Here is a 25,929-nt window from a genome sequence, read left to right as displayed (position 1 = left end):
TCTTGTGACAATTATGAACACTACTTAAGACATCCCAGCCGAATCACATCAGTGTTTCACATTCTTGCAGATGGGCAGATAAATCATTCACAACACTGGAACAGCAGAAAACAGTATAGGATGTACACTTTGATAAAAGGGTGCTGCTTTCGGTTTTCTCTTGGTAAGTGGAGTGCACCAAACTAGTGAATCCTCTCTCAAAGGAACTGGTTTTCAACAAAAGGTGTGCCTCTGCCTACTAACTCATAGAGGAATGCCCTAACCTAAACCTCAATGTAAGTTAGAAGCAAACAACAATGGCTTCCTTTGTTTAACTTTGGAAATGTCATCCAGTTCACTGCTCCTAGTAAATTTGACAGCACAACTCATCGGGGATGTGGTGGAAGTTTAATGAGCTCTTTTCTATTCCACTCCTGGGAAACCACTGGCGTTTACCGGGTTGCCCCGTTACTTTCAGATAGGAGACCTGCCTGGAAGTCTGCCCAGACAATGAGACCCATTGTCATAGCACTGCTTTATTTTACTTCATTGGTCAAGTAGATTGTAGCTTGCTTATCAGTGGAATGATTTCTTAGATTTTTTGGTCTATTTTGGCAGGAAGCCATGAATATGCCAGTAGCTACATATTTAGACAAATTGTACCTTCCAGATCTTACCTGGTTTATAGCAATGATTTTGCATCTAAATTCTTTTTCTTGTTTTATGCCACTTGCCCACTCTTTAAAAACATGCATCATTATTGTCTAAATAGGAAAATTAAAATGAAAAAAATTGTTAATACTGTCTATGGGAAATCAGAGGAACCAACAAATGCTTCATTAGCATATGATCAAAAAACAATAAAAACAAAATAATCCAGGGAGGCTATGGCTTTGTTTAATATGAAAACATCTTTAAGTCTGGTAGTCTCTGAATAAGACCTCCCAAACAATCATTGTATTACAGTAAGAAACTACCTGGTGACATGTTCTTGGTAATTAAAGAAATTTTCCTAAGAAATCTGGCAAATACCTCTATGAAGATGTAGCTAAGAGTGTTCTTTGCACTTGGAGAGCCTAACACCTTTCTCATCTGAGTGCTGGGGCCCCTGTTCATCCTAATGGCTTGCATCTACGTGAAATCTTAACAAAGACAAGACCAAGAGAAAGTCTAGTAGCATGACATTCTTCTATACTTGTGTTTTACTGTCAGTGTAGTTTAACAAATAGTTATTTCAGAGCAGACCCTAAAAGTATTTTAGAGGTCAAACTTTATAATGTCTAAACATGTCAATTCGGGCAATTGTTTATTAAAATGTAAACACAGGAAAAAAAAGCCACACCATCTTTTAAAATACAGGACCAAATTCCACATCACATACAAGACAACCCATTTTACTATGGACCCATGGCTACAAAATGACATATCACACATGAATTCTATTTTTAGCCACTTACACTATATTAAACATATAATGTAAGTAAAAATTTTATCATAAAATTTGTCTTTGTTAGAAAAGTTATTTGTAAAGTGGCATTTTTCAGCCAAGAGATATTCTACTTAAGCTTTATTTCCTCAGCTTGACCTTGCAAGAAGAGGGCTTATCAATATTGTTATTTGGTGTACACTTTTCCAAAGAAATACTAAGTAACCTAAACATTAAAAAACCACAGGCTAAACACATCTTGCCCTGCATTCTGACATTTGCTGGAATGGTCTACAGCAGTCTATAATGCTCCCTTCTGAATGGCAAATGTCTCTGAAAATGTCAGAGTTTATTAGCCGTTCACAAAGGAAGGTGTTTGACCGAGAAGGTGTTAAGGGGAATTTTTGTAGTGGTCCCCAGGGCAAAGCAAGCATTTCAAATTTCTGTACCATACAGCTCCTATCTTTTCAAAGCTTGACAATACACTAATTAAATACACAAGCAGAAGACATCTTCTACTGAAAAGACCGAAAAAAACCCCTCAAAATATGTATATGTACACAAAATATTCAAATAATTAAAAATACACAACCCCTGTGGAAGGCTAACTAGTAACCACAGGAAAAATATGGCATGGAAAATACCCCAATATATCTTGTACCTCCTTCTATCTCAAGCATGTCCAGACAAAAATTAAATTACACACTAAGTCATAAAAATTGTAAAGGCAAAACACAATACGAGAAAAAAAAAGTGGTTATTAATCGCCACTCAAGCAGTGGGGTGAAGCCGCCTGACACAATACACAGTATGGAAATCAGTAACCTTGGTTACGGTTTCCAAGGACACTGGGCTCTGGGCTCTTAGCTGAGGTAAAGCTGAATGCGATGTTGAGTCATTTTAATAAATGTAGATAAAGAAAAGCAGCACAATGGAATTCCACACTCCCCAAATCCTTATTGGTAGTGTCTAATTAAGCATTTCAAGTATTAAACAGATATGAAAAGTAGTGGATACTTTTCAGAGCAAAGGCTTTTTGTTGATGTCTGCTGGATTTTCCTCTTGCATCTCCTAAGGAATGACTAAACCTATCATGCTTGGTAAGGAAGGCGGTGATTGCACTTAGGAATTTTATCTGAGGCATTCTGGAATTTATCTAGGAATAGGAACCAATCTGGTTAGCAGGTAAGCCTACTTTTTAAAATGTCATGGATATAGGCCACTGTGACCAAAATAGTCCATACAGCATTTCCAAAAAATGTTTCAGCAATATAAATTCTGTCAAACTGGGAAGCATTCTTATTGCAAAAGTAGATTCTTTTATTGTGGTTCCGTCATGGAATTTACAAGACTGATTAGAAGCCTGCTTGAATTCTGGAGCCAAGTTGAAACACCCAGGCTGCCCAGGATGAAGTGGAGCCCAGAGCCCTCAGGAAGAGCCTGCTGAGGATGGGCCCACCTGTGGTGTTACTAACACCACTTAGCCCTATGGAGAGCAAAGGCTCCAAAGGTGACAACTCAGAGATAGCTGCCACAGTCATTAGTACAGGGAGATGGAGCAAGAGAGAAAAACAAGCATCTTATCAGTGCATCTGTGCATTCTGGTGCATAGCAAGGTAGAGCAGAAGCCTCATTAACAGCTGTTTAATGAAAATGTTCCACACTTTTCTTGGAGAATATGTAAGAGGTGTAAGATGGAGCAAGATAGAATTTGTCCTGAGAGGAGAAAATAAACTAATTATGTAAAAGCAGCAATTATATAGACAAAAGCAACTTTTTCAGCTTAAAAATAAAAACTAAGTCTAGGTCAGAGAGCCCAAGTCATACAAAGGGAAGCAAACAAGATTTAGATTTTCTTCATAAAGCACATAATCAACAATACAGAGAAATGTGTGTCCTAGATCTGTATGTTCTTCCTAGGAATAGCACAGCCTTTAGCCACTTAGTTTTTTCCCCCCTGATTTTATGCATTCAGTTTAAATGGCAAAGACAATTCCCTAAACAAGAGAGCAAGAGCCTTTTCCTTCTAGAATTCAATGCTGTTTCTGAACAATTTGTTCCACTGCTTCTAAGTCATGTACCTTTACCATAAATATACATCTAATTGTTCTCACTAGACTGAGAACTCCACGTTTTTACCTGAATTAATTTTCAGGTCTTTATTATCAACACTGCAAAGTCAGGCAGTGTTGGTCCCTGTGCAGTATCTTTGGAAATCTGGAGACAGGCCACCACAAAGAGATTTCATACCACTGCCTTTCCAAGTCTTGTCTGAGATCCACGCGCAGCCTTTGTGTGAGGCAAAATAGGTTTTCAGCGAAGACTCCTAAGGGGACGGATATTCATCCTGATCACAGGATTTGGGCTTATGTCAAAATGAATATTTTTCACCACTGCAAAATGCCTAGGCATGTTTTGGGAAAAAGTCTTTTTGAGAATTGACAGTTTTAGAATTGAAGGAAAGGAGCAGAGAATTGGTTCAGCTGTGACAGCAACACTGGTAAAATCTGCCCTTACCTGCCTGCCATTGTCCAATGGAGACCAGTAGAACCTTCTCTATAAAAAGATAGAGCATCAGTTTAATCACAATTTCCCCTTTTTATTCATTGCAGGTATTAACAAACTGAATGTGGATAAATGCATTCTACTTCACAGGACAAAATGTGTTTTAGCAATAAATAAGCACTGGCTCAAAACAGTCTTGCCAATTCCAGTCCCACAACGATATTTTTCTTCAAATGTCGATTCTTCACAGTTTCAGTATTGCAGCAGCAAATCATTCCTTAGATAAAGAAAATTGTGGTCCATATTTTAAAACATATTAAGAGAACCAGAGACAAGTAGGCAAACTTCTGGTGCCACATGCAGTTTAGGTAGGGCCACTTCACTCAATCCCAAATACTGGCAGTGGGGATGATGGACCAAAGGCTCTGTAGGAATGACTGGGACCCTCCACAGCGCTCCCCCCACTCTACCTCTTGGGGAATTCTTCATACAGATTCACGGATGTGAACTTTGCAGTACTTGAATTCTGTTTATTGGTCCCTGTTACCCCAGGGGGTGTGACAAGAAAAAAAAAAAAAAAACACAAAACGGTTGGTGCTTCATAGAGGAGCTTTTCAGAGCAAATCAGGCAGGATGAGGCCAGGAGGTTTTGGTTCAACACAGTTGATCCAGAAGTTGGCACAGCTGGCGTGATACTGGTGCCCTCCATATGCCAGCTTGAAGCTGTCTGTTTCGGAGTTGAATGCCTGCCAGAAATAAGCAGAGATGTGGGGCAAGTCAGGCCTTTTCTGCATCTGAGAGCTTTTCAGCAACCCCACATGTATACCTCTCCAGGTCACAGAGGCTGAGGCCAAAGTGACACACACACAAAAGCTAAGCAGGTAGCTATAGGAATTCAAGTGAGAAAGTGTTTCGCTGCTAATTAAAGGTATAAAAATGGTTACCCCTAGACCCAATTTCAGCAAAAGTGGCCAAATCTTTCGTAGAAAAGGCAGACAGAGGTTATGGGAGGAGCAGAGGGATCATGATTTGGGGAACTAAAGTAGCCCAGGGCTGTGGATGATTCTTATCCCTCACTGTGCTGAAGGAGCCCTCCTCCTGAGGCGGGCACCTGACTATAACATGCTAACGCTTTAGATTTCTGTGGTTAATTACCATGATGAAAAAAATTATGAGAGAAAATAATAGATAACTCTTAGGGTCTAATGGCACTGGGAGCTGATAACTAAATCTACATAATTAAAAAGTCAAACAGGTATAGTTTGCAAAAAAACCCAAACAAAACAAAAACAAAAACCTCTGACTAAATGGACATTAAACACATAAGAATTATTTCCAGGTGAGCAGTAGCTATAGTCAGCCATAGAAGTCCAAACCTCAACCACTTCCTAGGGTTAGTTTCTGAAAGCACTGCAAAGGAACAAAACTCTACCCAAACAATTTGTTTCTTATCTGTTAACAGCTAAATCCTGAAGCTCTTTGATCTCATTCTGTGTGTCACTACAACTCCCAGTCTTCCAGAAGTTGCTCATTCTGTTACCCTGTTCATTGCAGAGAAAAAGAACCGCAACACCAGAAGCCAGTTATGAGACACAAGCATGCAAACAAGACAGAAGTGGACCCACACGAACACATTAGTTGATCAAATCAAACATTATGGGAACAAGGATGACTCATTAAAGGATTCATGACTGGAACGGTTCAGGATGGCAACGGAATCATCCGATTTGCCTTCCACACTCAAAATTAAAATGGAGACGCTAAGAGAATGTGTAACTGGTTCATACTTTTTTAGGACGTTCTTCTGCAGGCTTCTCTTCTTTCTGAAATAATGTTGAAACCATAAGGTCAACAAAACTCCCAAAACAGGGCCTCTTGCCTCCAAATAAGTCCTCACAGGTTTAACCTTTGCTGTTTACCACCCCACCGTGCACAGGCTGCTGCAGGCACAGTCAGATCGCATGCTTATTAGACAGGGAACAACTGCCTCTGTTCCCTCTACAGCTTCCCCCGCTGCCCTCTTCGAATAAAGTATCTGCTTCTACAGTCGGCTTTCGGGACTGTAGAAAAATCACAAATTTGCAGGGGAGTGGGTTAGATGAGACTGTCCCCCACAGTCATGTTAGAGAAGCCCTTTGCCACCTGCAAGGGGAAACCATGTGACTTACTCGGCTCCTGGAGTCCACATTTAAGAGGCACACCCCACAAGCAAGTTCCTGAGCATTTTTAATCCCAGGCCTCAGCATACAGGAGGAAAAGTCCAGCGAATTTTCATCGGGCTGTGGGGATGACAAGACACACGGTGAGAACCTCGCAATTCCAAATGCAGTTTGCTTCACTCTCTGATCACGCAGCCCCAGCAAGCCCAGCAGCAAGCACCCCCGATACAATGATTTAATTTCCCAAACAGGGACTGAGTACCTTTTACACCAAGTAGACCTAGAGTCTAGGTGCTAGGGATGCAAGTAAAACACAGCCTCATGTCCTCTGAGAATCCACAGTCTAGGGCGGGGGCCAGGCGGGTATCAGGGCAGTACGGTGCTGTGAGTACTTTTGCTGAGTGCCAGGGCACATGGGAGAGGCACGTGGCCCAACTCAAGGCAGAAGGGGCCTGAAGCCGGAGAAGGCTTCCTAGAGCTTAGGATCATCTTGGCTGAGTCCTGACGGGATGTGCTAGGTGAAAGGGATGGGGTCAGGTGAGCAGAGGAGGGAAGATGTTCCACGTAGAACAAGCAGCACAGGCAAAGGTCTCTAAGCAAAAGACCAGGGATGGGAAGAAATCTAGAGGGTGGGAGCCATGCCCATGCAATGAGGTAGCAGATGAAGCTGGAGCATGAGGACCATGAAAGGACTATAAAGGGTTGAGACTTTATCCTGGGAAGCCACTAAGGGTTCCAACTGGACCATGACACGATCAGGACTGGACTATGGACAGATTCCTCCCGTTGCATGTAGGCAGTGAATTGGGGGCAGCAATCCTCAAGAGATGGGCTGAATTGGAAGGCTGCTGTAGCGATCCTGGAGACAGGCACAGAAGTCAGAACGAAGGTAGCAACAGTGGGGAATGGAGAGAAATGGACACAAGCAAGAGCTATTAAGGCAGGAGAATAACCAGGCCTGGGTGACAGGAGAAGCGCGGGGAAGCTTGGGCAACTGAGAAGATTCACACAATAAGGTATGTGAGAGAAGGAGCAGGTTTGGGGATGGACGATGTGGAGAAGACTTCAGTTTGGTACAAGCTGAGCTGCAGCTGCCTGTGGGACAGCTAAGGTCAGACGTTACAGAAGCAGGTGGTTGGAAGCGCAGGCCTAGTGCTCAACAATGAGGGATTTGAAAGTCTCTCTTCAATAAATAGAACAATAGCTGGTAAGTGAAGCCCTCACTTATGCCAAGCACTATTGTAAGCCTGTTACATGCATTATCTATTCCTCACAAAAAAATCGATGAAATATGGAGAGTGTAGTGCAGTGATTAAAAGGGTAGGTTCCAATTTTAGAAAGCTGTCAATTTCTTAAAAGTTAAATATACATCTACTATATAAGCTTGCAATTCCACTCCTAGATATTTATCCAAGACAGATGAAAACACGTATCAACAAAAAGTCTTGTACAAAAGCTATTCATAGCAGCTTTATTCATATCAGCCCAAACTGGAAACAGCACAAATTTCTATTGGAAATGGATCAACTGGCTCAGTGGCTCATTCCTTTAATCCCCAGACTTTGGGAGGCCAAGGTGAAAGGACTGTTTGAGGCCAGGAGTTCGAGACCAGCCTGGGCAAAAGAGCAAGACCCTGTCTCTACAAAATATTGTAAAAAAATGGATAAATAAACCATGGCATATTATTACAAAAGGATCAAACTGATACACCCAACAACATAGATTAATTTTTAAAACATTTTCCTAAGTAAAAGAAGCCACACAGAAGAACATATATACACTATATAATTTCATTTATATAAAGTACTAGAACAGACAAATCTATGGTGATGGAAATCAGATCAGTGTTTGTTTTGGGAACCAGATCAAGGGGCTGACTGGGAAGAGGCAAGAGAGAACTTTAGGGGGTGATGAAAATATTCCATATATTGATGGGGTGTGGGATCCATGGCTCTCAAACTGATCCAACTATACATGTAAAATCCATTGTAAGTTATTCTTTTTTTTTTTTTTTTTTGAGACAGAGTCTCGCTTGTTGGCCAGGCTAGAGTGAGTGCCGTGGCGTCAGCCTAGCTCACAGCAACCTCAAACTCCTGGGCTCAAGTAATCCTTCTGCCTCAGCCTCCCAATATATTGGCCAATTAATTTTTTTCTACTTATAGTAGAGACGGGGTCTCGCTCTTGCTCAGGCTGGTTTCGAACTCCTGACCTTGAGCAATCCGCCCGCCTTGGCCTCCCAGAGAGCTAGGATTACAGGCGTGAGCCACCGCGCCCGGCCTTGTAAGTTATTCTTAAATTTAAAAAAGCCTTGAATAACCAAAAAAAAAAGCATGAATAAAAATGATTCAAAAAGTTAGATTCTTTCTTTATTTTTTTTGAGACAGAGTCTCACTTTGTTGCCCAGGCTAGAGTAAGTGCCGTGGCGTCAGCCTAGCTCACAGCAACCTCAAACTCCTGGGCCCAATCATTCCTGCTGCCTCAGCCTCCCCAGTAGCTGGGACTACAGGCATGCGCCACCATGCCCAGCTAATTTTTTCTATATATTAGTTGGCCAATTAATTTCTTTCTATTTATAGTAGAGACAGGGTCTCGCTCTTGCTCAGGCTGGTTTTGAACTCCTGACCTCGAGCAATCCGCCCGCCTTGGCCTCCTAAAGTGCTAGGATTACAGACGTGCGCCACCGCACCCAGCCCCCAGAAAAGTTAGATTCTTAATGTGAAGTTTTAGAAATACCTAAATCAACTTTTTTTTGCTTATATATACTTGAAAGCAGAGTTTTTCAACCTTGGCACCACTGACATTTTAGGCTGGATAATTCTTGTTGTGGGGACTGTCCTCTGCATTGTAGGATATTTAGCAGGAACCCTGGCTTCTTTGGGAGCAAAACCATCCCCTCCCAGTCCTTATTTAGAACTACTCTCCAAAGAGAAAAATATGCATGTGCACACAGACACATGTAGTTTATTATAAATTTTACTGATATAAAAGAAAGCGTAGCATACAATATATGAATAATAAAATACACAGTTTTCTTTATTGTAAATTCCATAGTCAATTATCCCAGAATGCATTCTTTGATTTTTCCCCAACTCTTATATTCATAGTTCAACCTATGGTTGCTTCCACAAATGAGTATAGTTCTGACATGAATGTTGGTTAGTATTTTCATGTTAAGGACTAAAGCTAAAATAAAACAACAAAGACATTATTTCAGATCTTCATTTGCCTGTCAAAGCCTTGAGGGACTTCTTTGCTGAATCATAGTTTTTTTTTTTCCTGAGACTCTGTCTCCTGGGCTAGATAGAGAGCAGTGGTGTCAGCCTGGCTCACAGCAACCTCAAACTCCTGAGCTCAAACGATCCTTTCTGCCTCAGCCTCCCGAGTAGCTGGGACTACAGGTGTCTGCCACCATGCCCAGCTAATTTTTTTTTCTATCTTTAGTACAGACGAGGTCTCGCTCTTGCCCAGGCTGGTCTCCAACTCTTGAGCTCAAGTGATCCTCCCGCCTCAGCCTCCCAGAGTACTAGGATTACAGGTGTGAGCCAACACTCCCGACCTAAAGGAAAATTTTAGATGGGGGCCTGAAAGTTGAATTCTTCACAGAGGGTTTATCCTCTCTGGCAGGAGGTGAGATTATCAGCTGTGTTTGAAACAGCAGAAGCCTCGTGAACTCACAGAACAGCAAACTCTGAGATAATGTGAGTCTCTCCACCGGCACACAGTGGGCCGGGGAGGGGGTGGAGAAGGTGGATATTCCTGGTGGGACTTTGTCTAATGAGAAGACTGAGGGTGTGGGTAGCAATGCCGTCCGCAACTAGGGATTAGGCAGATGGCAAAGGAAGTGAAGATGGAAAGGGATTGACAAAAACAAAGGAAAAGGGCCAAACAATTGTCTTGTCTTGAGAACCAAAAAGAAGAGCAGTACAAGTAGCGTGAGAATATTGGAGGGTTGCCAGTCTGGTCTCAGAAAGTAAGATGTCTGCATTTAAAACTGAATGGGATGGCTCACGCCTGTAATCCTAGCTCTTGGGAGGCCGAGGCGGGCGGATTGCTCAAGGTCAGGAGTTCGAAACCAGCCTGAGCAAGAGCGAGACCCCGTCTCTACTATAAAACAGAAAGAAATTAATTGGCCAACTGATATATATATAAAAATTAGCCGGGCATGGTGGCGCATGCCTGTAGTCCCAGCTACCCGGGAGGCTGAGGCAGAAGGATCACTCGAGCCCAGGAGTTTGAGGTTGCTGTGAGCTAGGCTGACGCCATGGCACTCACTCTAGCCTGGGCAACAAAGCGAGACTCTGTCTCAAAAAAAAAAAAAAAAAAAAAAAAAAACTGAATGGGAGCCGGGCGCGGTGGCTCATGCCTGTAATCCTAGCACTCTGGGAGGCCGAGGCGGGTGGATTGCTCGAGGTCAGGAGTTCGAGACCAGCCTGAGCAAGAGCGAGACCCCGTCTCTACTATAAATAGAAAGAACTTAATTGGCCAACTAACATATATAGAAAAAACTAGCCGGGCATGGTGGCGCATGCCTGTAGTCCCAGCTACTTGGGAGGCTGAGGCAGGAGGATCCCTTGAGCCCAGGAGTTTGAGGTTGCTGTGAGCGAGGCTGATGCCACGGCACTCACTCTAGCCTGGGCAACAAAGCGAGACTCTGTCTCAAAAAAAAAAAACAAAAAAAAAACTGAATGGGCACTGCAGTTGGATGTGATGGCACAGGCCATTGTGATCACGCACTTGGGTGGCCAAAGCGAAGTGGAAACAAGGGCCCTGTAGTCCAGGTGGTCAAGGATCTGAGAGCCTGGCATGGTGGTTGGTTTGTCCTTATGGACACTGAGGTGACCCAGGATGATGGCAAATTCCTGCCAAAGTAATAGCTACATCTGCTACAGTTACCCTAGGCTGAGCCACTGAGGAGTTACCACACTGTTTTTGAGCAAGAAAGCAAAATTATTTTTATTTTTCTTCACTAGAAAAAAAAATGGCTTCTCCCTAGAAAAAAGTGTAATTATGTATGACGTTTCCCCATCCTCTTCTAATTTGAAATAATAAACCATGAACTAGCTCCACAAACCTTTCTTAAACACACATGAGCTGGATCCATTGAGATCCCAGGTAGGGAAGGAAAAATACAGTTTTCAAAGAAGAAAATGTGAAGGACGTATTTCAACTGAGTGCAAGAGGACTCTGGTCTAGAGGATCGAGGTAAACTTACATGGCTTTAGCCAAGTCAAAGGATAATTTCTCTTTTATTTTTTCACTGCAATCATGACCAATTTGGTCAAATCAAGAGCAGCTGGCATTACCACATATTTGTCCTCCATTTCTATCATCTGTAAAATGGTAACAATTTCAGTTGCCCTATACCTCCCTGCCTCAGTTGGAAGGACTCTCAGAGATATATTTAAAAAAATATTCTGGAAAGGGAAAAAATAGTCTAAATAATTATCACAATTATTCACTTTCACAACTAAACTCTTAACAAGCTTTTCAAAGAGCTTAAAACATGGTATCACCTCTGTAATCTACATCACAGATTTTCATCATGTTACTTAATCAGGACTATTTGAGAGATAATTAGAATCTGGGAAAACTCTGAATCTTGAAATCAATCAAATTAATAAAAGTCCTCTAACATCTATTTACCAAAGGCATAAGGAGAGCAAATGAAAAGGTCATACAGTAATCTCCAATGAAAACCATAAGACTCTACATAAATTACTGTGATCAAATTAATCTTTCAAATGATAAAATTAACCTTGCTAAGTACACCTCTATAAGCAGGGGGATTATTGTAGTGTACAGTGACAGTTTGACACCAATCAGTGGCTGTAACTGTATGTGAAGGAATGCACTCTACAGATCACCTTAAATTGATCACTACTTAATTGGCAAGTATTTCATGCACTTAGTAAAGACTTTTTTTAAATGTTATATTATACATGACTTGCTTATAATGACAAATCCCAGAGTCAGATTAGGATATATAATCCTGAGTCTTTAGCTCACAATAAACTGCTAAAACGGTGTCTAAGGAAATTCTTATTAAGGAAAAAAAGTTTGCTAGTCATTAGTGTTCTCCCCCAATGTTCTTTCTTTTTCTGGACAAATGGCAGGATGGGCCTTCCCTGCCCCCTTGAAATTAGGCATGGCCAGGTAATTTGTCATGGTCAACAGACTGTGAGCCTAAGTTATATTTGTCACCTTCAAGACCAATGTCCTATTTGTCATATTCCCTTGTACATCCCATGATGATCCCCAATGTTCCATGTTTTGGAGGCTCTGTCAGCCTGGGTCCCTGAGAGAGAAGGACATGGCACGGAAGTCCCTCTAACTTGAATGGACATATAGCATGAGCAAGAAATAAAGCTTTGTTGTGGTGGCATGTGCCTGTAGTCCCACCTATTCAGGAGGCTGAGGCAGGAGGATTGCCTGAGCCCAGGAGTTTGAGGCTGCAGTGAGCTATAATGATACTGCTGCACTCTAGCCTGGGTAAGAGAGCAAGATTCTGTCTCAAAAAAAAAAAAAAAAAGAAAAAAAAAAAAGAAAAAGAAAAGGAAAGCTTTGATATTTTACATTGCTAAAACTCGGGGGAGGGGAAAGTTGTTACCACAGCATAACCTAGTCTAATCTGACTGATATAAAGAGTGATCTGGACACCAGTTCCACAAGCAGCTCTAGACTTTTGGTGTTTGCTTGGTTATGATGTTTTGTATAACATTTTCCTATTGCTATTGTAACAAATTAGCACAGACTTAATGGCTTAAAACAACATAAATTTACCCTCTTACAGTTCTGGAGGGCAGAAATCTAAAATGGGCTGGCAGGGCTGCATTCCTTCTGGGAGTTCTAGGGGAGAATCTGTTTCCTTGCCTTTTCTAGCTTCTAGAGACTGCCTATGTGTTCCTTGGCTCGTGGTCCCATCTTCAAAACCAGCGGGCAGCATCTGCCAATCTCTCATGTTCTCTGCTTCTGTCACTTTGCTTTTCTCACTCTTAACCCTTTGCCTTCCTCTTCATAGGATCCTTGTGATGACACTGTGGCCACCCGGATAATCCAGGATAATTTCTCCAACCAAAGACCCTTAACTTAATCCCATTTGCAAAGTCCCTTTTCCCACATAAGGTAACATATTCACAGGTTCCAGGGACATGGATGAGTGGCTTTGAGGAGGCCATTATTCTGTCTACCACAGTCACAGTCTGTCCACTGAGGATAACCATGCAGAGACACGGTAAAGACTGTGTCTCTAAAACATTGTGCAGACTGCCAAGATGACAAAAGTGCCATCATCGTTAAAATAAACTGTTCACCTGATATACTACAGCAAAAGGAAGTATGTACCCTGAAATTCACCGCTTATTTCACATCGAAGGGAGGAACAAAAGAGTTCATATTATACTGAGGAATCAAAGAGCCTGTGTTATTTCCAATTGACTTGACAAGAGGTCAGGAAAATAACAGTCCTTTCTCTTCGCTTAGATTTTATATGGCAAAAACTGATTAGTTTTGTTTTCCAGAACTGAATTCTTTCTTTGTTTCAAACCTACTGAACTTCAACCCATAACCACAGGATAAAACCTCAGATGACAATTCATTGAGCTAGCGAACCATTAGAGCACACCACATCTCACTAAAACAGACTTTCACCTCTTGAGAGACAGTACCTTCAATCTGTGCGCAGAGGAGATTTGTTTCTACCACAAGAGGGAGTCTTAGTCCATGGAAAAATAGCGTGCTAAAGGGCGAGGGGAGCACAAAACTTTGCCAGTATGGTCTGCCCTCCCTATCCATGGGTTCCACAGCCATGGATTCAACCCACGTGGATAGGAAATATTCAGGGGGAAAAAAAAAACCTCCCAGAATAATATAAATTAAAAAAAACCAATACAGTATAACAACAATTTATACAACATTTACATTGTATTAGGTAAAATAATCTAGAGGTGATTTAAAGTATATGGGAAGATGTGTGTAGGTTACATACAAATACATTTTAAACCAGGGACTCGACCACATGCAGATTTTTATACCTGCGGGGAGGGAGTGTGACCTGGAACCAATCCCCTATGGATAGAAGGATGACTGCATAGCTTCCAGATTAAGTATTAAGGAGCGACAATTTGGAGTTGAATGCTGTGCACCCTGCTTTCCTTAGCCCAAGCGTCACTACTGTTATGTAGCGCTGCCTTCTGGGACTTTTTGCTGGAGAAGGTAATGCAACTGTCTTTTGATGGGAATAGTCTCACACAGTCTTCATGGGAAGAAACAAGTCCTTTTCGGCATTTTAAAAGCTGGAAATAACAGTAGGAAGAAGAATGGATTTTGAAATGGTGATATGGATTCAAATCCCAGATTTGTCAGTTTCAGTTAAGTTTCATCTTCTTTGAGCCCTAATTTTTTCACTTATAAAAATGGTGATTATACTACTGACCTCCTTGTGGTATTACCAGGATTAAATGAGAATGAATGTAAAGCATATAGCACAATGCCTGGTAGGTCCTGGGTGTAAAATAAATGGTAACTAGTAGTGGTAGTAGTTGTAGTGGTGGTGGTGGTGGTAGTAGTAGAAGTAGTAATAGTGGTAGAAAAATCAAAGAGCCTCACCATGGCAATATGGTCTGTTAAGGAACTCATTTACCTGAAATGAAGCAATGGTATAAAGCAATAAAAGCTTCCCACACAACCTCAATCATGCCTCAGGAAAATCTAGTAATGATTTTCCTGCTTTGAGCTTCTAATCCATAGTCCTGGAAGTTTGTATAGTTTTGTTATAACTGAATCGAATGACACAGATGTTGGTTTGTACATCTTTACATTTATGAAGCTATTCTTATCAGTTCTGCTAAAGTAAAGGTTTCTTCGTCACACACAGGTTATACACTTCACACTTCTGTAAAATGTATGCTATTCTTCATACAGTGGGCAATTCAAGTTTTATACACTGAGGACCTACCTACCAGTTATCAAGAGGAAATGACCTGGTATAATCAGGGAAAAAATATCTGGGCAAAGAATGATTGTTGTTCTGTCACAGATAACTTGGTGAAAAAAGCAATTAGAACGGGAAGAACATGTGTTACTCAGTGGTGTTCATGTGCAATTTGCAGTGCATTCCTGCACTGTCAAGTTGCAGACTAATTAATCTTTATATCTTTACATGGTGTCTAAAAAAAGGTCAGGTAAAATCACTCCCCAGTGTCTAGACACGGATGCTAAAATGGATGTTCGCAGAGGGAGTCTGAAGAAGAGCGCGTGGGTGCCTAGACCTTCTCTCCATTCACCTCACATCTGGCCACACTAAAGGAGTTAGAGCTACCATATGTGAATAGGGTTGACACTTCCCAGGTTAGATGTTAGGCCTCCAAACCCAACAGGCTTTCTTCAAAACAACAAAATGAAATTCCAAGGCTTTTCTAAAAAGGTCTGGACAATACTAATCCTTGGTGTAAAAATATCAGGGATTATCTCTACGTAGGGTAATGACTAAAAAAGTACACAAGAAAACTTTCTGGAATGATGTAACAGTCTGTATGTTGATGGGGGCATGGGTTATATGGGGTTACGCATTGTCAAAACTCATCAAATGGTGTAACTTACAAAACTCGCTGAATGGTATAACTAAGATTTTTGCATTTTACAGTATGTATATATTTTTAAAAAAGGCCTGGAGGGGCAATTCGAGTCTATAAGGTAGTAAGCCTTCTCGAAGATGTGCAAAGTTGAAACTGGCTTCTACCTCATCCGGAGACAGGAGCTGCCTCAAGAAGTAAACACATGGCAGCAACCCATGCCGGGAATCTTCCCAATTATCCTTTGCTGCAAACTAATACATAACACATTTAGTTAATGCACTTGGTCTTTTGTGATACCTTTTCTTCGAAGAGCTCATGGCAAGGAAAGATATGCTTTGTAATCACAGTTATCTTTTTCCAACACCAGAAGAGAAGAGATGGGTGGCCGATTTGAGGGTCTGTACATAAATCTGGCTTTCAAAGTGTTGATTGTTAGGTGGGGCTAAGGAGAGAGAGAAGCAATGGCGCTAGGAGATGCTTTGTAACAGAAGGAACAAACTGACTAGAAGGGGGCTTCCAAGAAGGAACAGATGACATGTCAAGGGGGCTTCCATGGACCGAACAGATGTTTGGTCTATGATAGGGAGTCTCTAAGGACCAACCAGTCAAAAAGAGGTAGAAAGGCCACAAAGTGGAGATATGACCAAGGCCACAAAGAGGGTCTTTGGAGCATGTGTACAAGTAAGGTGACAGTATCTTTTTTTTTAATTTTTTTTTATTTTGGCATATTATGGGGGTACAGATTTTAAGGTTTCAATAAATGCCCATTTCCCCCCCTCCCCCCAAAAGTCTGAGTCTCCATCATGACCATCCCCTAGATGGTGCACATCTCACTCATTATGTATGTATATACCCGCCCCCCTCCCCCCTCCCACCTGCCCAATACCCTATTACTGTAGTACCTATGTGTCCACTTAGGTGCTACTCAGTTAATACCAGTTTGCTGGAGAATATATCTGGTGCTTGTTTTTCCATTCTTGGGATACTTCACTTAGTAGTATGGGTTCCAGCTCTAACCAGGAAAATATAAGATGTGCTATATCACCATTGTTTCTTAGAGCTGAATAGTACTCCATGGTATATATATACCACATTTTATTTATCCATTCTTGGATTGATGGGCACTTGGGCTGTTTCCACAGCCTTGCAATTATGAATTGTGCTGCTATAAACATTCGAGTGCAGGTGTCTTTTTTGTAGAGTGTCACTGGATCATTTGGGTAGATGCCCAGCAATGGGATTGCTGGATCAAATGGTAGATTCACTTGTATCGCTTTAAGGTATCTCCATATTGCTTTCCACAGAGGTTGAACTAGTTTGCAGTCCCACCAGCAGTGTAGGAGTGTTCCTCTCTCTCCGCAACCATGCCAGCATTTATTGTTTGGAGATTTTTTGATAAAGGCCATTCTCACTGGGGTTAAGTGATATCTCATTGTGGGGGTGACAGTATCTTAAAGTGAACTACCCTCATTAACACAGTAAAAATCACACCCACCAGCACCATGACAGCTGATACACACCTTGGCAACTCCAGAAATTGCCTTACAAGGTTAAAAATGGGGAGAGTTCCGGTACTGGGAATTCTCCACCCCTTTCCAAGAAAAACCATGAATATTCCACTCCCCCACTTAACATAAAATTACAGAAGTAGCATAAAAGGGAAAATCTTGTTAAATTCAGGGTCTCCTCTACTCCCATGGGTTGACCCAGTTCCTTCTCTGGAAGCAACTATGCTTTAAAAAACTATGGCACTTTGCTTGCTTGTATCTGCTTGGTCTGCTCATTTGCTCTATCAGCTCAGCACCAGTAATCATTCTTCAGTATTGGAAACCAAGAACCAGGGGACACAGACCTGCCACCTGGTCCCCACACCTGACATTAATTACAATGAGAACTGTTTTGAGGTAAGATCTTTGTAAAACTGAGAGGCTCTGATTAACTGCAATGCTGACAAAGCAAAGGTGATACTAACCAAACTCTATGGTAAACATCTGGTAACACATCCGTCTCGATCCCACAGCCTCGCAGGTGCCCTTGGCATACATCACTAGCCAACCAGCTTCATTAGAAGCTGGAGCTTAGAAAGTAAATGCATAGTTTAGTGTATTTCTCTGATACAAGAGACAATGACCTGAATTCCAGCAGGTCAACGCAAATTTGAGGACTGTAGCAAACTATGTGCCTTTTCTCCTAAGGCCCTTGTATCAGTCATCACAACAGTTAACCAATCCATTAAGGACAGAACTTGAAGACTCTTACTAAGAGCCCAAGAATTCTGTCTGAATGTAAATACAGAAACGAAGGATAAGTAGTAAACTAAGCTCCATTCCTTTTCCGTAGTTCCCTATGTTGTCAGGATTCTGATTCGGCTTCCTTTTGGGGAAACTATATGGTGCTACAGTCCTTCTTAATCAGGTGGACTATCAGGACAGAGACATCTCTTCTCTGCTTTAGGATAGGATGATGGCAGAGTAAAGATGTCAACTTTCCATGTAGATTTACGCAGTTAAAGTCCCTAAGGTAGAGTTTAAAGAGCTTGATAACGTATCAGTACAACTGAAAGGAGAAGTGGGCAAGGGTAACAAAGGGTATCTGTAGGGGACGGTTTGTGTAAGTGAATGAAGGGTAATGATAAATTTCTCCTACCAGAGTAAAAATATTTATTTTTCTAGTATTAATACAATAAGTACTAATTAAAGAAAGTTGAGAAAACAAAAAATGAGAAAACAAAAAAAAAAACTAAAAGAATATTTAAAAATCCAGAGTTTCATCACCCAAACACAACCCTGTTACCATTTTGGCAGACTTCCTTCCAACCCTGTAGTAACAGCTGTGTGTTACTCAAACTTGATGCTCCATTACAAAATGGCTGCTTAACATCCTCATATAAAGATTCACCATAATTTACTTAACTCTAGATTTGTATTTTTAGGTTGTTTTTAATTTTTTGCTTTTACAAAGAACGACTCTGGGCACTTAACTTGCTTCTTTTTTTTTTTTTTTTTTTTTTTTTGAGACAGAGTCTCGCTTTCTTGCCTAGGCTAGAGTGAGTGCCGTGGCGTCAGCCTAGCTCACAGCAACCTCAAACTCCTGGGCTCAAGCGATCCTCCTGCCTCAGCCTCCCGAGTAGCTGGGACTACAGGCATGCGCCACCATGCCCTGCTAATTTTTATATATATATATATTAGTTGGCCAATTAATTTCTTTCTATTTTTATGGTAGAGCTGTAATCCTAGCACTTTGGGAGGCTGAGGCAGGAGGATCACTTGAGGCCAAGTGTTGGTACCAGCCTGAGCAAGAAGATCCCAACCCTATAAAAAATAGAAAAATTAGCTGGTTACAAAGGTGCACACCTGTAATCCCAGCTATTCAGGAGGCTGAGGCAGGAAGATCTCTTTGGCCCAGCAGTTTGAGGTTGCTGTGAGCTATGATGATGCCACTGCACTCTAGCCCCAGGAGACAGACTATGTCTCAAAAAAAAAAAAAAAAAAAAAAAAAAGGGAACAAAAAGTAATATATAGGCCGGGCACGGTGGCTCACGCCTGTAATCCTAGCACTCTGGGAGGCCAAAGTGGGAGGATTGCTTGAGCTCGGGAGTTCGAGACCAGCCTGAGCAAGAGTGAGACCCCATTTCTACTATAAATAGATAGAAATTAGCCGAACAACTAAAAATAGAAAAAAATTAGCCGGACATGGTGGCGCATGCCTGTAGTCCCAGCTACCTGGGAGGCTGAGGCAGAAGGATTGCTTGAGCCCAGGAGTTTGAGGTTACAGTGAGCTATGATAGGGCCTCTGCACCTGTGTGACATAGTGAGAGCTTGTCTCTAAAAAAAATTAGCCACAAATGGTGGCACATGCCTGTAGTCCCAACTACTGGGGAGGCTGAAGCAGAAGGATTGCTTGAGCCCAGGAGTTTGAGGTTGCTGTGAGCTAGGCTAATGCCACGGCACTCTAGCCTGGGCAACAGAGTGAGACTCTGTCTCAAAAAAATAAATAATTAAAAAAAAAAGTAAGATGTACTCTTGGTCCCTGTCCTCAAGTTCACAGTCAGAAAAAGCCTAGTGCCAAACTCCTTTTCTACAGGGTAATTCCGCCCATGGTGTAGTCCATGTTCTATAACATCAATGCTCTTAGGATTCAAACAAACCAATCAACCAAACAAAAACTGGGTTTAATTAGTAAGTAAAAAATGAAATCTTGGTTTAATTATAATTCATGTTAACTTATTAATTGTACCTCCTCTTTTATGAGTCACTTCATGTTTTTGCTCATATGTCAGAGGGATGTTGGTATATTTCTCACTGATTTGTATGCTTCTTTTACAAGCAAAGTCATGAGCCCACCAACAGTATTATGCATTGCCACATTTTTTTCCTAGTTTATCATTTATTTTTTCCACATTTAGAATGACTTTAACTAAATGGTACTTTGGGGCTATGCCATTTGGTTCATATTGAGAGATATTACAAGAAACTACTCAATGAAACCAGATGCATTATTTACTGAAAGGACATTTTTTCGAAAATAATGTTGGTTACATTAGTTTCCTCTTTATGAGAACCTATTAAACAAGTTTCTTTCTGATACTAGTACCAGGAATAATTATGCTTCTCCTGAATAATGACTTTGTTTGTATGTTATAAACATAGTGAATCATGGAACTGATCATGTGGTCTATACATCAATTCCTAGAAAGTATAAAGTCAGTGGTACAGACCATCACTAACAAATGCAAGCACTTTAAAAGCACACATTTTTAAACACTTAATTTAATTCCTGGATTTATCTTATCTTCCCTGCTTCCATTTTCCCTTGTTTTCATTTTCCTTATCCATTTATTTAAAAACTTTAAACCAGCTATTAAAATTACAAAATACAAAAAATGCATAGTATTATCTTATTTAAAAAAAAATTGGAAGTTTCAAAAAAGCCTAAAACAAAAAGTAAAAAGTCTCACCAAACTGCATAAGAACACTAATAAACAAAGAACATGGTCCTGCTTTTAAGGAGTCGATAAACAAGTGGGCAAGAGACAAGTAAAAGCATAATCATCAACAAGCATAGTAAGTGCTATGACAAATGAAGAGAGAGATATGCTATAGACACACACAGGAAAGGCATCTAACTTGACCCAACGGTTCTTGGAGTGACTTTCTGGAGAAAATGATGCAGAATCCAGAGAGAAAAGCAGCCTAACAGAGAGAGAGGAAAGGGCAGTCCAAATGATGGAAAAGACCTACACTGGTCTAAGGGCTTTGAACTTGATCCTGAAGACCATGGAGAGCCCACTGCAGGATTTTAAATGGGGTTTAAATGACATGAACATATTTGCATCTTATAACAGTCTGGTAGTGGTGTGCAAACTAGATTGCAAGGGGATGAAGAATGGAACCAGTAACCCTAGCTATGAGGTCAGAAGTTCAGAAAGTGATATGGGCTTGAATGATTTAGTAGATTAAAAAATAAGGTTTCTAATTTCATTATATTTTCTAACTACTATTAATATGTAAGAATGCTATACATTTTTGCTAAACAATACATTTAACCTCTTAAATTCAAATTTCAAAAAAACCTCATATCACCAAATAAACATAATTTTATCCTTTTTTCCAAGCATTTATACTCCATTTCTTATTATATTGGCCAGAGTAGTATTTTTTAAATAATAATCATCCAAACTGTATGATTTTAGGTTAGAAACTGAGAAATGGTTCAAGGGAACAAGATGGAGATCTGGGAATTGCTTAAATTCTTTAAGAATTTAATATTACAAACCAGACGCCACATAACAGTGCTGAGAGGATTTGCTGTTTAAGACATGTTGGGATAGCTGGGTATCCACCTGCCTATCAATTCAGAGCAATAAGAATTGCTTCCTACCACATAGCTGCAATCCCGTTCAGATGGGTCACAAAGTTAAATGCTAAAAAAAAAAAAAAAAAAAAATGGAATAACAAATTTATTCCAGCTGTGGAAGGAAGATAAACTTCTTGCTATTATGAAATAAAGGATATCATCAGAGACAAACTGAATGGGTATGAATATATAAAAATAAAATAGTTTTGCCCAATGAAATGTAAAAAAGGAACAATAACAGGTGAGGAAAAAAACTGATAAAAGTTTACAAGCCTATATATATGTATATAAATCTATTACAAATATGAAATATGTAAGGTCAACAACCACATTCCAGTGAATAACTAACTGGTCAAATGGTCAAAGAGTCAGATCAGTTTATACACAAAGGAAGTAGAAACAGTAAATTATCATTTAGAACATTGCAAAGCCTCCCATGAAATTAAAGAAATGTAAAAACCACCTTAGGGAATCATTGCATACTTGTTAAATGGAAAAGTCATTTGTTTATTCAGAGTAAAACTATTCATAACAGGAAAAAATGAAAATAATCTAAGAACTAGAAAGGTAAAAAAAAAAAAAGACTAAACGAACTACAGGATAGCGACATTAGATATCATATAGTTTTTTGTTTTTTTTTAAGAGATGGGTGTCTTGCTCTGTCGCCCCAGGCTAGAGTATAATGGTGAGATTATAGCTTCCTGTAGTCTTAAACTCCAAGGCTCAAGTGATCCTCCCACCTCAGCCTCCCGAGTAGCTACTACAGGTATGTGCCACCACACCTAGCTTCATATAGCTCCCCTGCACCCCACACTAGACAACCAGGGAATATATAGCTTTTTGAAAGGACATCCACAGAGACATAAATAACTAGAAGTGCTAACGGACTCAATGCTTTGCAAAACTTTCACATATGTATGTGAATTAAGAACAGTGCAGACAGGGTGAGCGGTTTCCTATACTCTCATTTTGTTTAGGTACAACAGGCATAGGAGCTATGCAGAGTCTATCTGTTACTATTCAACTAACCGCACATCATCTCCCCCCTTCAACACAATGTGATCCAGGAGGCACCTATCGCCTCCTAAGGCAACAACTCAGGTTTCTGGAAAGGAAAGCAACTGCTGAATTGAAATCATAGGCTTACTGTGAGTGTGGCGAGTGACATGAAGCCAATTAGGTTATTCCATACTTTATCGATGTCCTTCAACAACTGCTGGAGTTTCTCACTGCACACTGCAGTGGCTTTTATCCCCAGTTCCACACGCTTGGTCACCCTGTACACTTCAACAACACCTGATGGGGTGAGAGAGCAGAGTTAGGCACTGGAAGTCTAGAGAAAGAGATGAGCAAGAGAGGGCAGCATTACTGCTTGCTGATATCTTAGTTGGAATTAAGATGGTAAGACAGAGGTGAACTTACTATTCTTTGGAACCAATCCACCCCCAACACTGCGTACTGCTTACTGGTCAGAGCATAGACTCTAAAGCTATACCACTCGAGGCTCAAATCCCAGCTTTGCCTCTTACTAGCTATGTAACCTTGGATAAGTCATGTAACCTCTCTGTGGCTCAGTTTCCTCAAGTGTAAAGTTGAGATAATAACAGTACCTCTTCCAAGGATGGCTGAGAGGATTAAATGGGTAAATATTTAAAAAGGCTTAGAACAGTACCTAGAGAATATTAGGTATTACATAAGTTCTTAGCTTTATTTTTTTTTTAAGGTAGGTTTATGACTCCATCTGTTTCAATCTGGGAAATCCCATTAAACTGGCTGAAAATGGGAATAGTAAAAGTTTAAAAGAATCTGTATGTTAATATCATCACAAAGTAATTAAAAAATATCTCACCCCTCTGAATCCCAGTGATTTACAAATCCTTTGGCTGGAAACATATCTTTTACACACTTAAGAGGATACAGAACAGTTCTTTTCCTGTGGTTTCTGAATTTTGGCTGAACTCTTCAAGCAAGGATGAAAGATGCCAAGTACCTCCACATTCTCAGACATTCCTCTAACCCCTGTCATATGACAGTCACCAAACGTATTACCCCAACCTAAGTGAATAGTGGAGGGATTCCAGCAGATCTTCAGGGTGATACATCATTATACTTTGTATACCACTATGGCTTTTCCTCTTCCTTCCCCAAGGGAAGGGCATGAATTATTGCTCACCCTAAGCTGAACAAGTGGGCTTCTAAGAGAATATTCTGTAGCTATTAAGAAACTCACTAGAAGAAAAGATTTCCTGATGGACATCTGCTTATACAGCAAAATTGTGCCTGTTTGAACAGGAAAAGAGGACCCTGACTCAAGGTCCTAGACTGAGGTGGAAGGAGTAAAGCAGATGCTACATCCCTGCACTCTCCACTCATCCAGCAAATATTTCTGAGTCCCTGTACACTAGGCATTCTGTGCTAGGCACAAAATTAGGTGTTGGGTACACCAGTGAACAAAAAAGACCAAAATCCCTGCCTTCTTGGAGGTTCATTCTAGTGGACGGAGAGAGTGAAAACAAGAAAAATATGCAACACTATAAGCTATTAAAGGTGACTGGTCTAAAGAGAAAATCAAACAGAGATGGGATAGGAAGTACCAGGGGTGGGGAGAGGGGATACTGTTTTGAGAAAGGGATTCTAGGGGACCTCACTTAGAAGTTGACATTTGAGTAAAGATCTGAAAAAGACTGGGGTCCAGAGCTTGGGGAGGGAGGAACACTACATTGGACAGAGATTGAGTTTCAAGTTGGATTGGGATGTTTAATAGCTGCAGATGGCCAGGAAATTAAGGAATTTGTGATATCACTAAGGGGTTAGAGAAGAATCCACATAGGATGCCAAGGCATTGACTGCAGTCAAAATGATTTCATTTTAATGCATTTTAGCTTTTTGATAAACCAGTAACAAAGATATGATTTTACATATCATCCATATATATTTGTACATATATATATAAAAAGCAAGGACTGAGAAACTTAGCCATAGAGACCTTAAATCAAACAGTTGTTACTGACTGTGACCTGAGTGTCTTATCTACAACTTAGTGAGGTATGTGTAATTTGACAAATCTAGCTTAAAATACTTAACAGAAGGGGAAACCGAAGATAATGCAAGTGCCATGATTTTGAATAAGTAAAATATAAAAGAACATACCCAATAAATATTCCATGCCTTGAGCGGACTGAATTACTTCTGTGCAAACAGAACTACTACTAATTCCATTTAAGGTATCATTTGCCTTCTTAATGACCTACAAGAAATGAAATCACATCACCTTATATAACCAAGAAAAGTCACTGCAAATCAATTTACTGTTAGTAGAAAACCGAACCAAAAAGCCAGGAGGTGTGAAAGAGCATGACTGACTGATGTGTGTGTATGACTGTGCTAAAACAAATCTGAGAACTTAATTCTAACCTTGAAGAAACAATCCTTTATTTCCTTGGAAGAGAAAAGACAGAGGTTCTTTAAATATTATTTTGATTTAGGCAGAGTTAATGATATCACTTTGTCATTTCTTAAACATAGTGACAGATGAGGAGACAACTGACAAATGAGTCAGTGGTTTGCTATTATGAATGTGAAAGAAGATGTACGACTTAAGACGTGTGACTTTCCATGGGGTTTTGCTTTGCATGAAGCCATTCTTAAGGCTCTCCTGAGGTTTGCCTCTGTCCATTCAAAGAAGGCAAAATAGCACAAAAGGGCACTTACAGATGTGTGAGCACAGAAGTGACATACTCACATCCAGGGCACTCCCCAGGCATCTCTGCCATTCGTATGCATATCTCTCGTTTTCCTGTGGATTTCAGAAAGAGAACCGGTTAAACGCACAATTGTGGAATCCTCTATTTATGACTTCTGTCAATTCAAAGAGCTTGAAGACTTTCGTTTTTATTAAAATCACTCTAATTCATGCAGTTTATCTTTTTGAATCCACTAGTAACTACTTTAAATTGCTAATAAATGTAATTTCTGAACACCTGACCTATGAATCTGAGGGAAATGTTTATAGCATCTTCCCTCTTTAAATGCTGCCTTATTTGTTCCCGTCAGTAACAGTGTAAGGCCGTTCTTCAAAGGTATTCACCACGTAGGTATCCAGTATGCTTTCCCCTCTGCAGTTATAATGCTGTGTGTGTGCGGACACAAGTGTGTGTATGACAAGCAGGGAAAGGAGGAGAGTCAAGCATGTTGGCCCTAGGGGGAAGACAGAGAGGGACTAAGAGGCAGCAAACAGAAATAGAAGATCCAGAATATTTTCCCTATCCCCCCTATTTTGAAGCTTTAACATTCAATAAAATGATAAAATCTAAGTGCTCAAAAAGAATTCCACAAACACCGTCCTCCTTAGGAAGTCCCATGAGTAATTTCAATTTTAGGGTCCCTAACTACTTTCAGTGGATTCCACATCTGGGAAATGATTTCGCCTGGG

At 40.5% G+C, this 25,929-nt stretch overlaps 1 protein-coding gene across 14 annotated transcripts in view; it reads right to left on the bottom strand.

Moving 5' to 3' along the window:
• Positions 1–3,983: 3,983 nt before the first annotated feature.
• Positions 3,984–25,929, bottom strand: part of SYNRG (synergin gamma) — a 91,551-nt gene continuing 69,605 nt past the window's right edge. For 10 of the 14 annotated variants that reach the window (XM_012781046.3, XM_020281269.2, XM_012781267.3 and 7 more), the window contains 6 exons: positions 25,240–25,293; positions 24,648–24,744; positions 22,645–22,793; positions 6,079–6,189; positions 5,698–5,733; positions 3,984–4,656 (listed from right to left, as the gene is read on the bottom strand). In XM_012781046.3, coding sequence (XP_012636500.1) covers positions 4,525–4,656; positions 5,698–5,733; positions 6,079–6,189; positions 22,645–22,793; positions 24,648–24,744; positions 25,240–25,293 — 579 coding nt within the window. In that variant the 3' untranslated portion in view covers positions 3,984–4,524. Of the gene's footprint in view, positions 4,657–5,697; positions 5,971–6,078; positions 6,190–22,644; positions 22,794–24,647; positions 24,745–25,239; positions 25,294–25,929 lie in introns of all 14 variants that reach the window. The other 4 variants (XM_012781204.3, XM_012781545.3, XM_012781619.3 and 1 more) reach the window with 2 other exon arrangements.

The sequence above is a fragment of the Microcebus murinus genome, chromosome 18 (assembly GCF_040939455.1).
Source record: "Microcebus murinus isolate Inina chromosome 18, M.murinus_Inina_mat1.0, whole genome shotgun sequence".
NCBI classification, from domain to species: domain Eukaryota; kingdom Metazoa; phylum Chordata; class Mammalia; order Primates; family Cheirogaleidae; genus Microcebus; species Microcebus murinus.
Note: the sequence above shows the minus strand (reverse complement) of the source record. Positions and strands in the feature narration are given on the sequence as shown.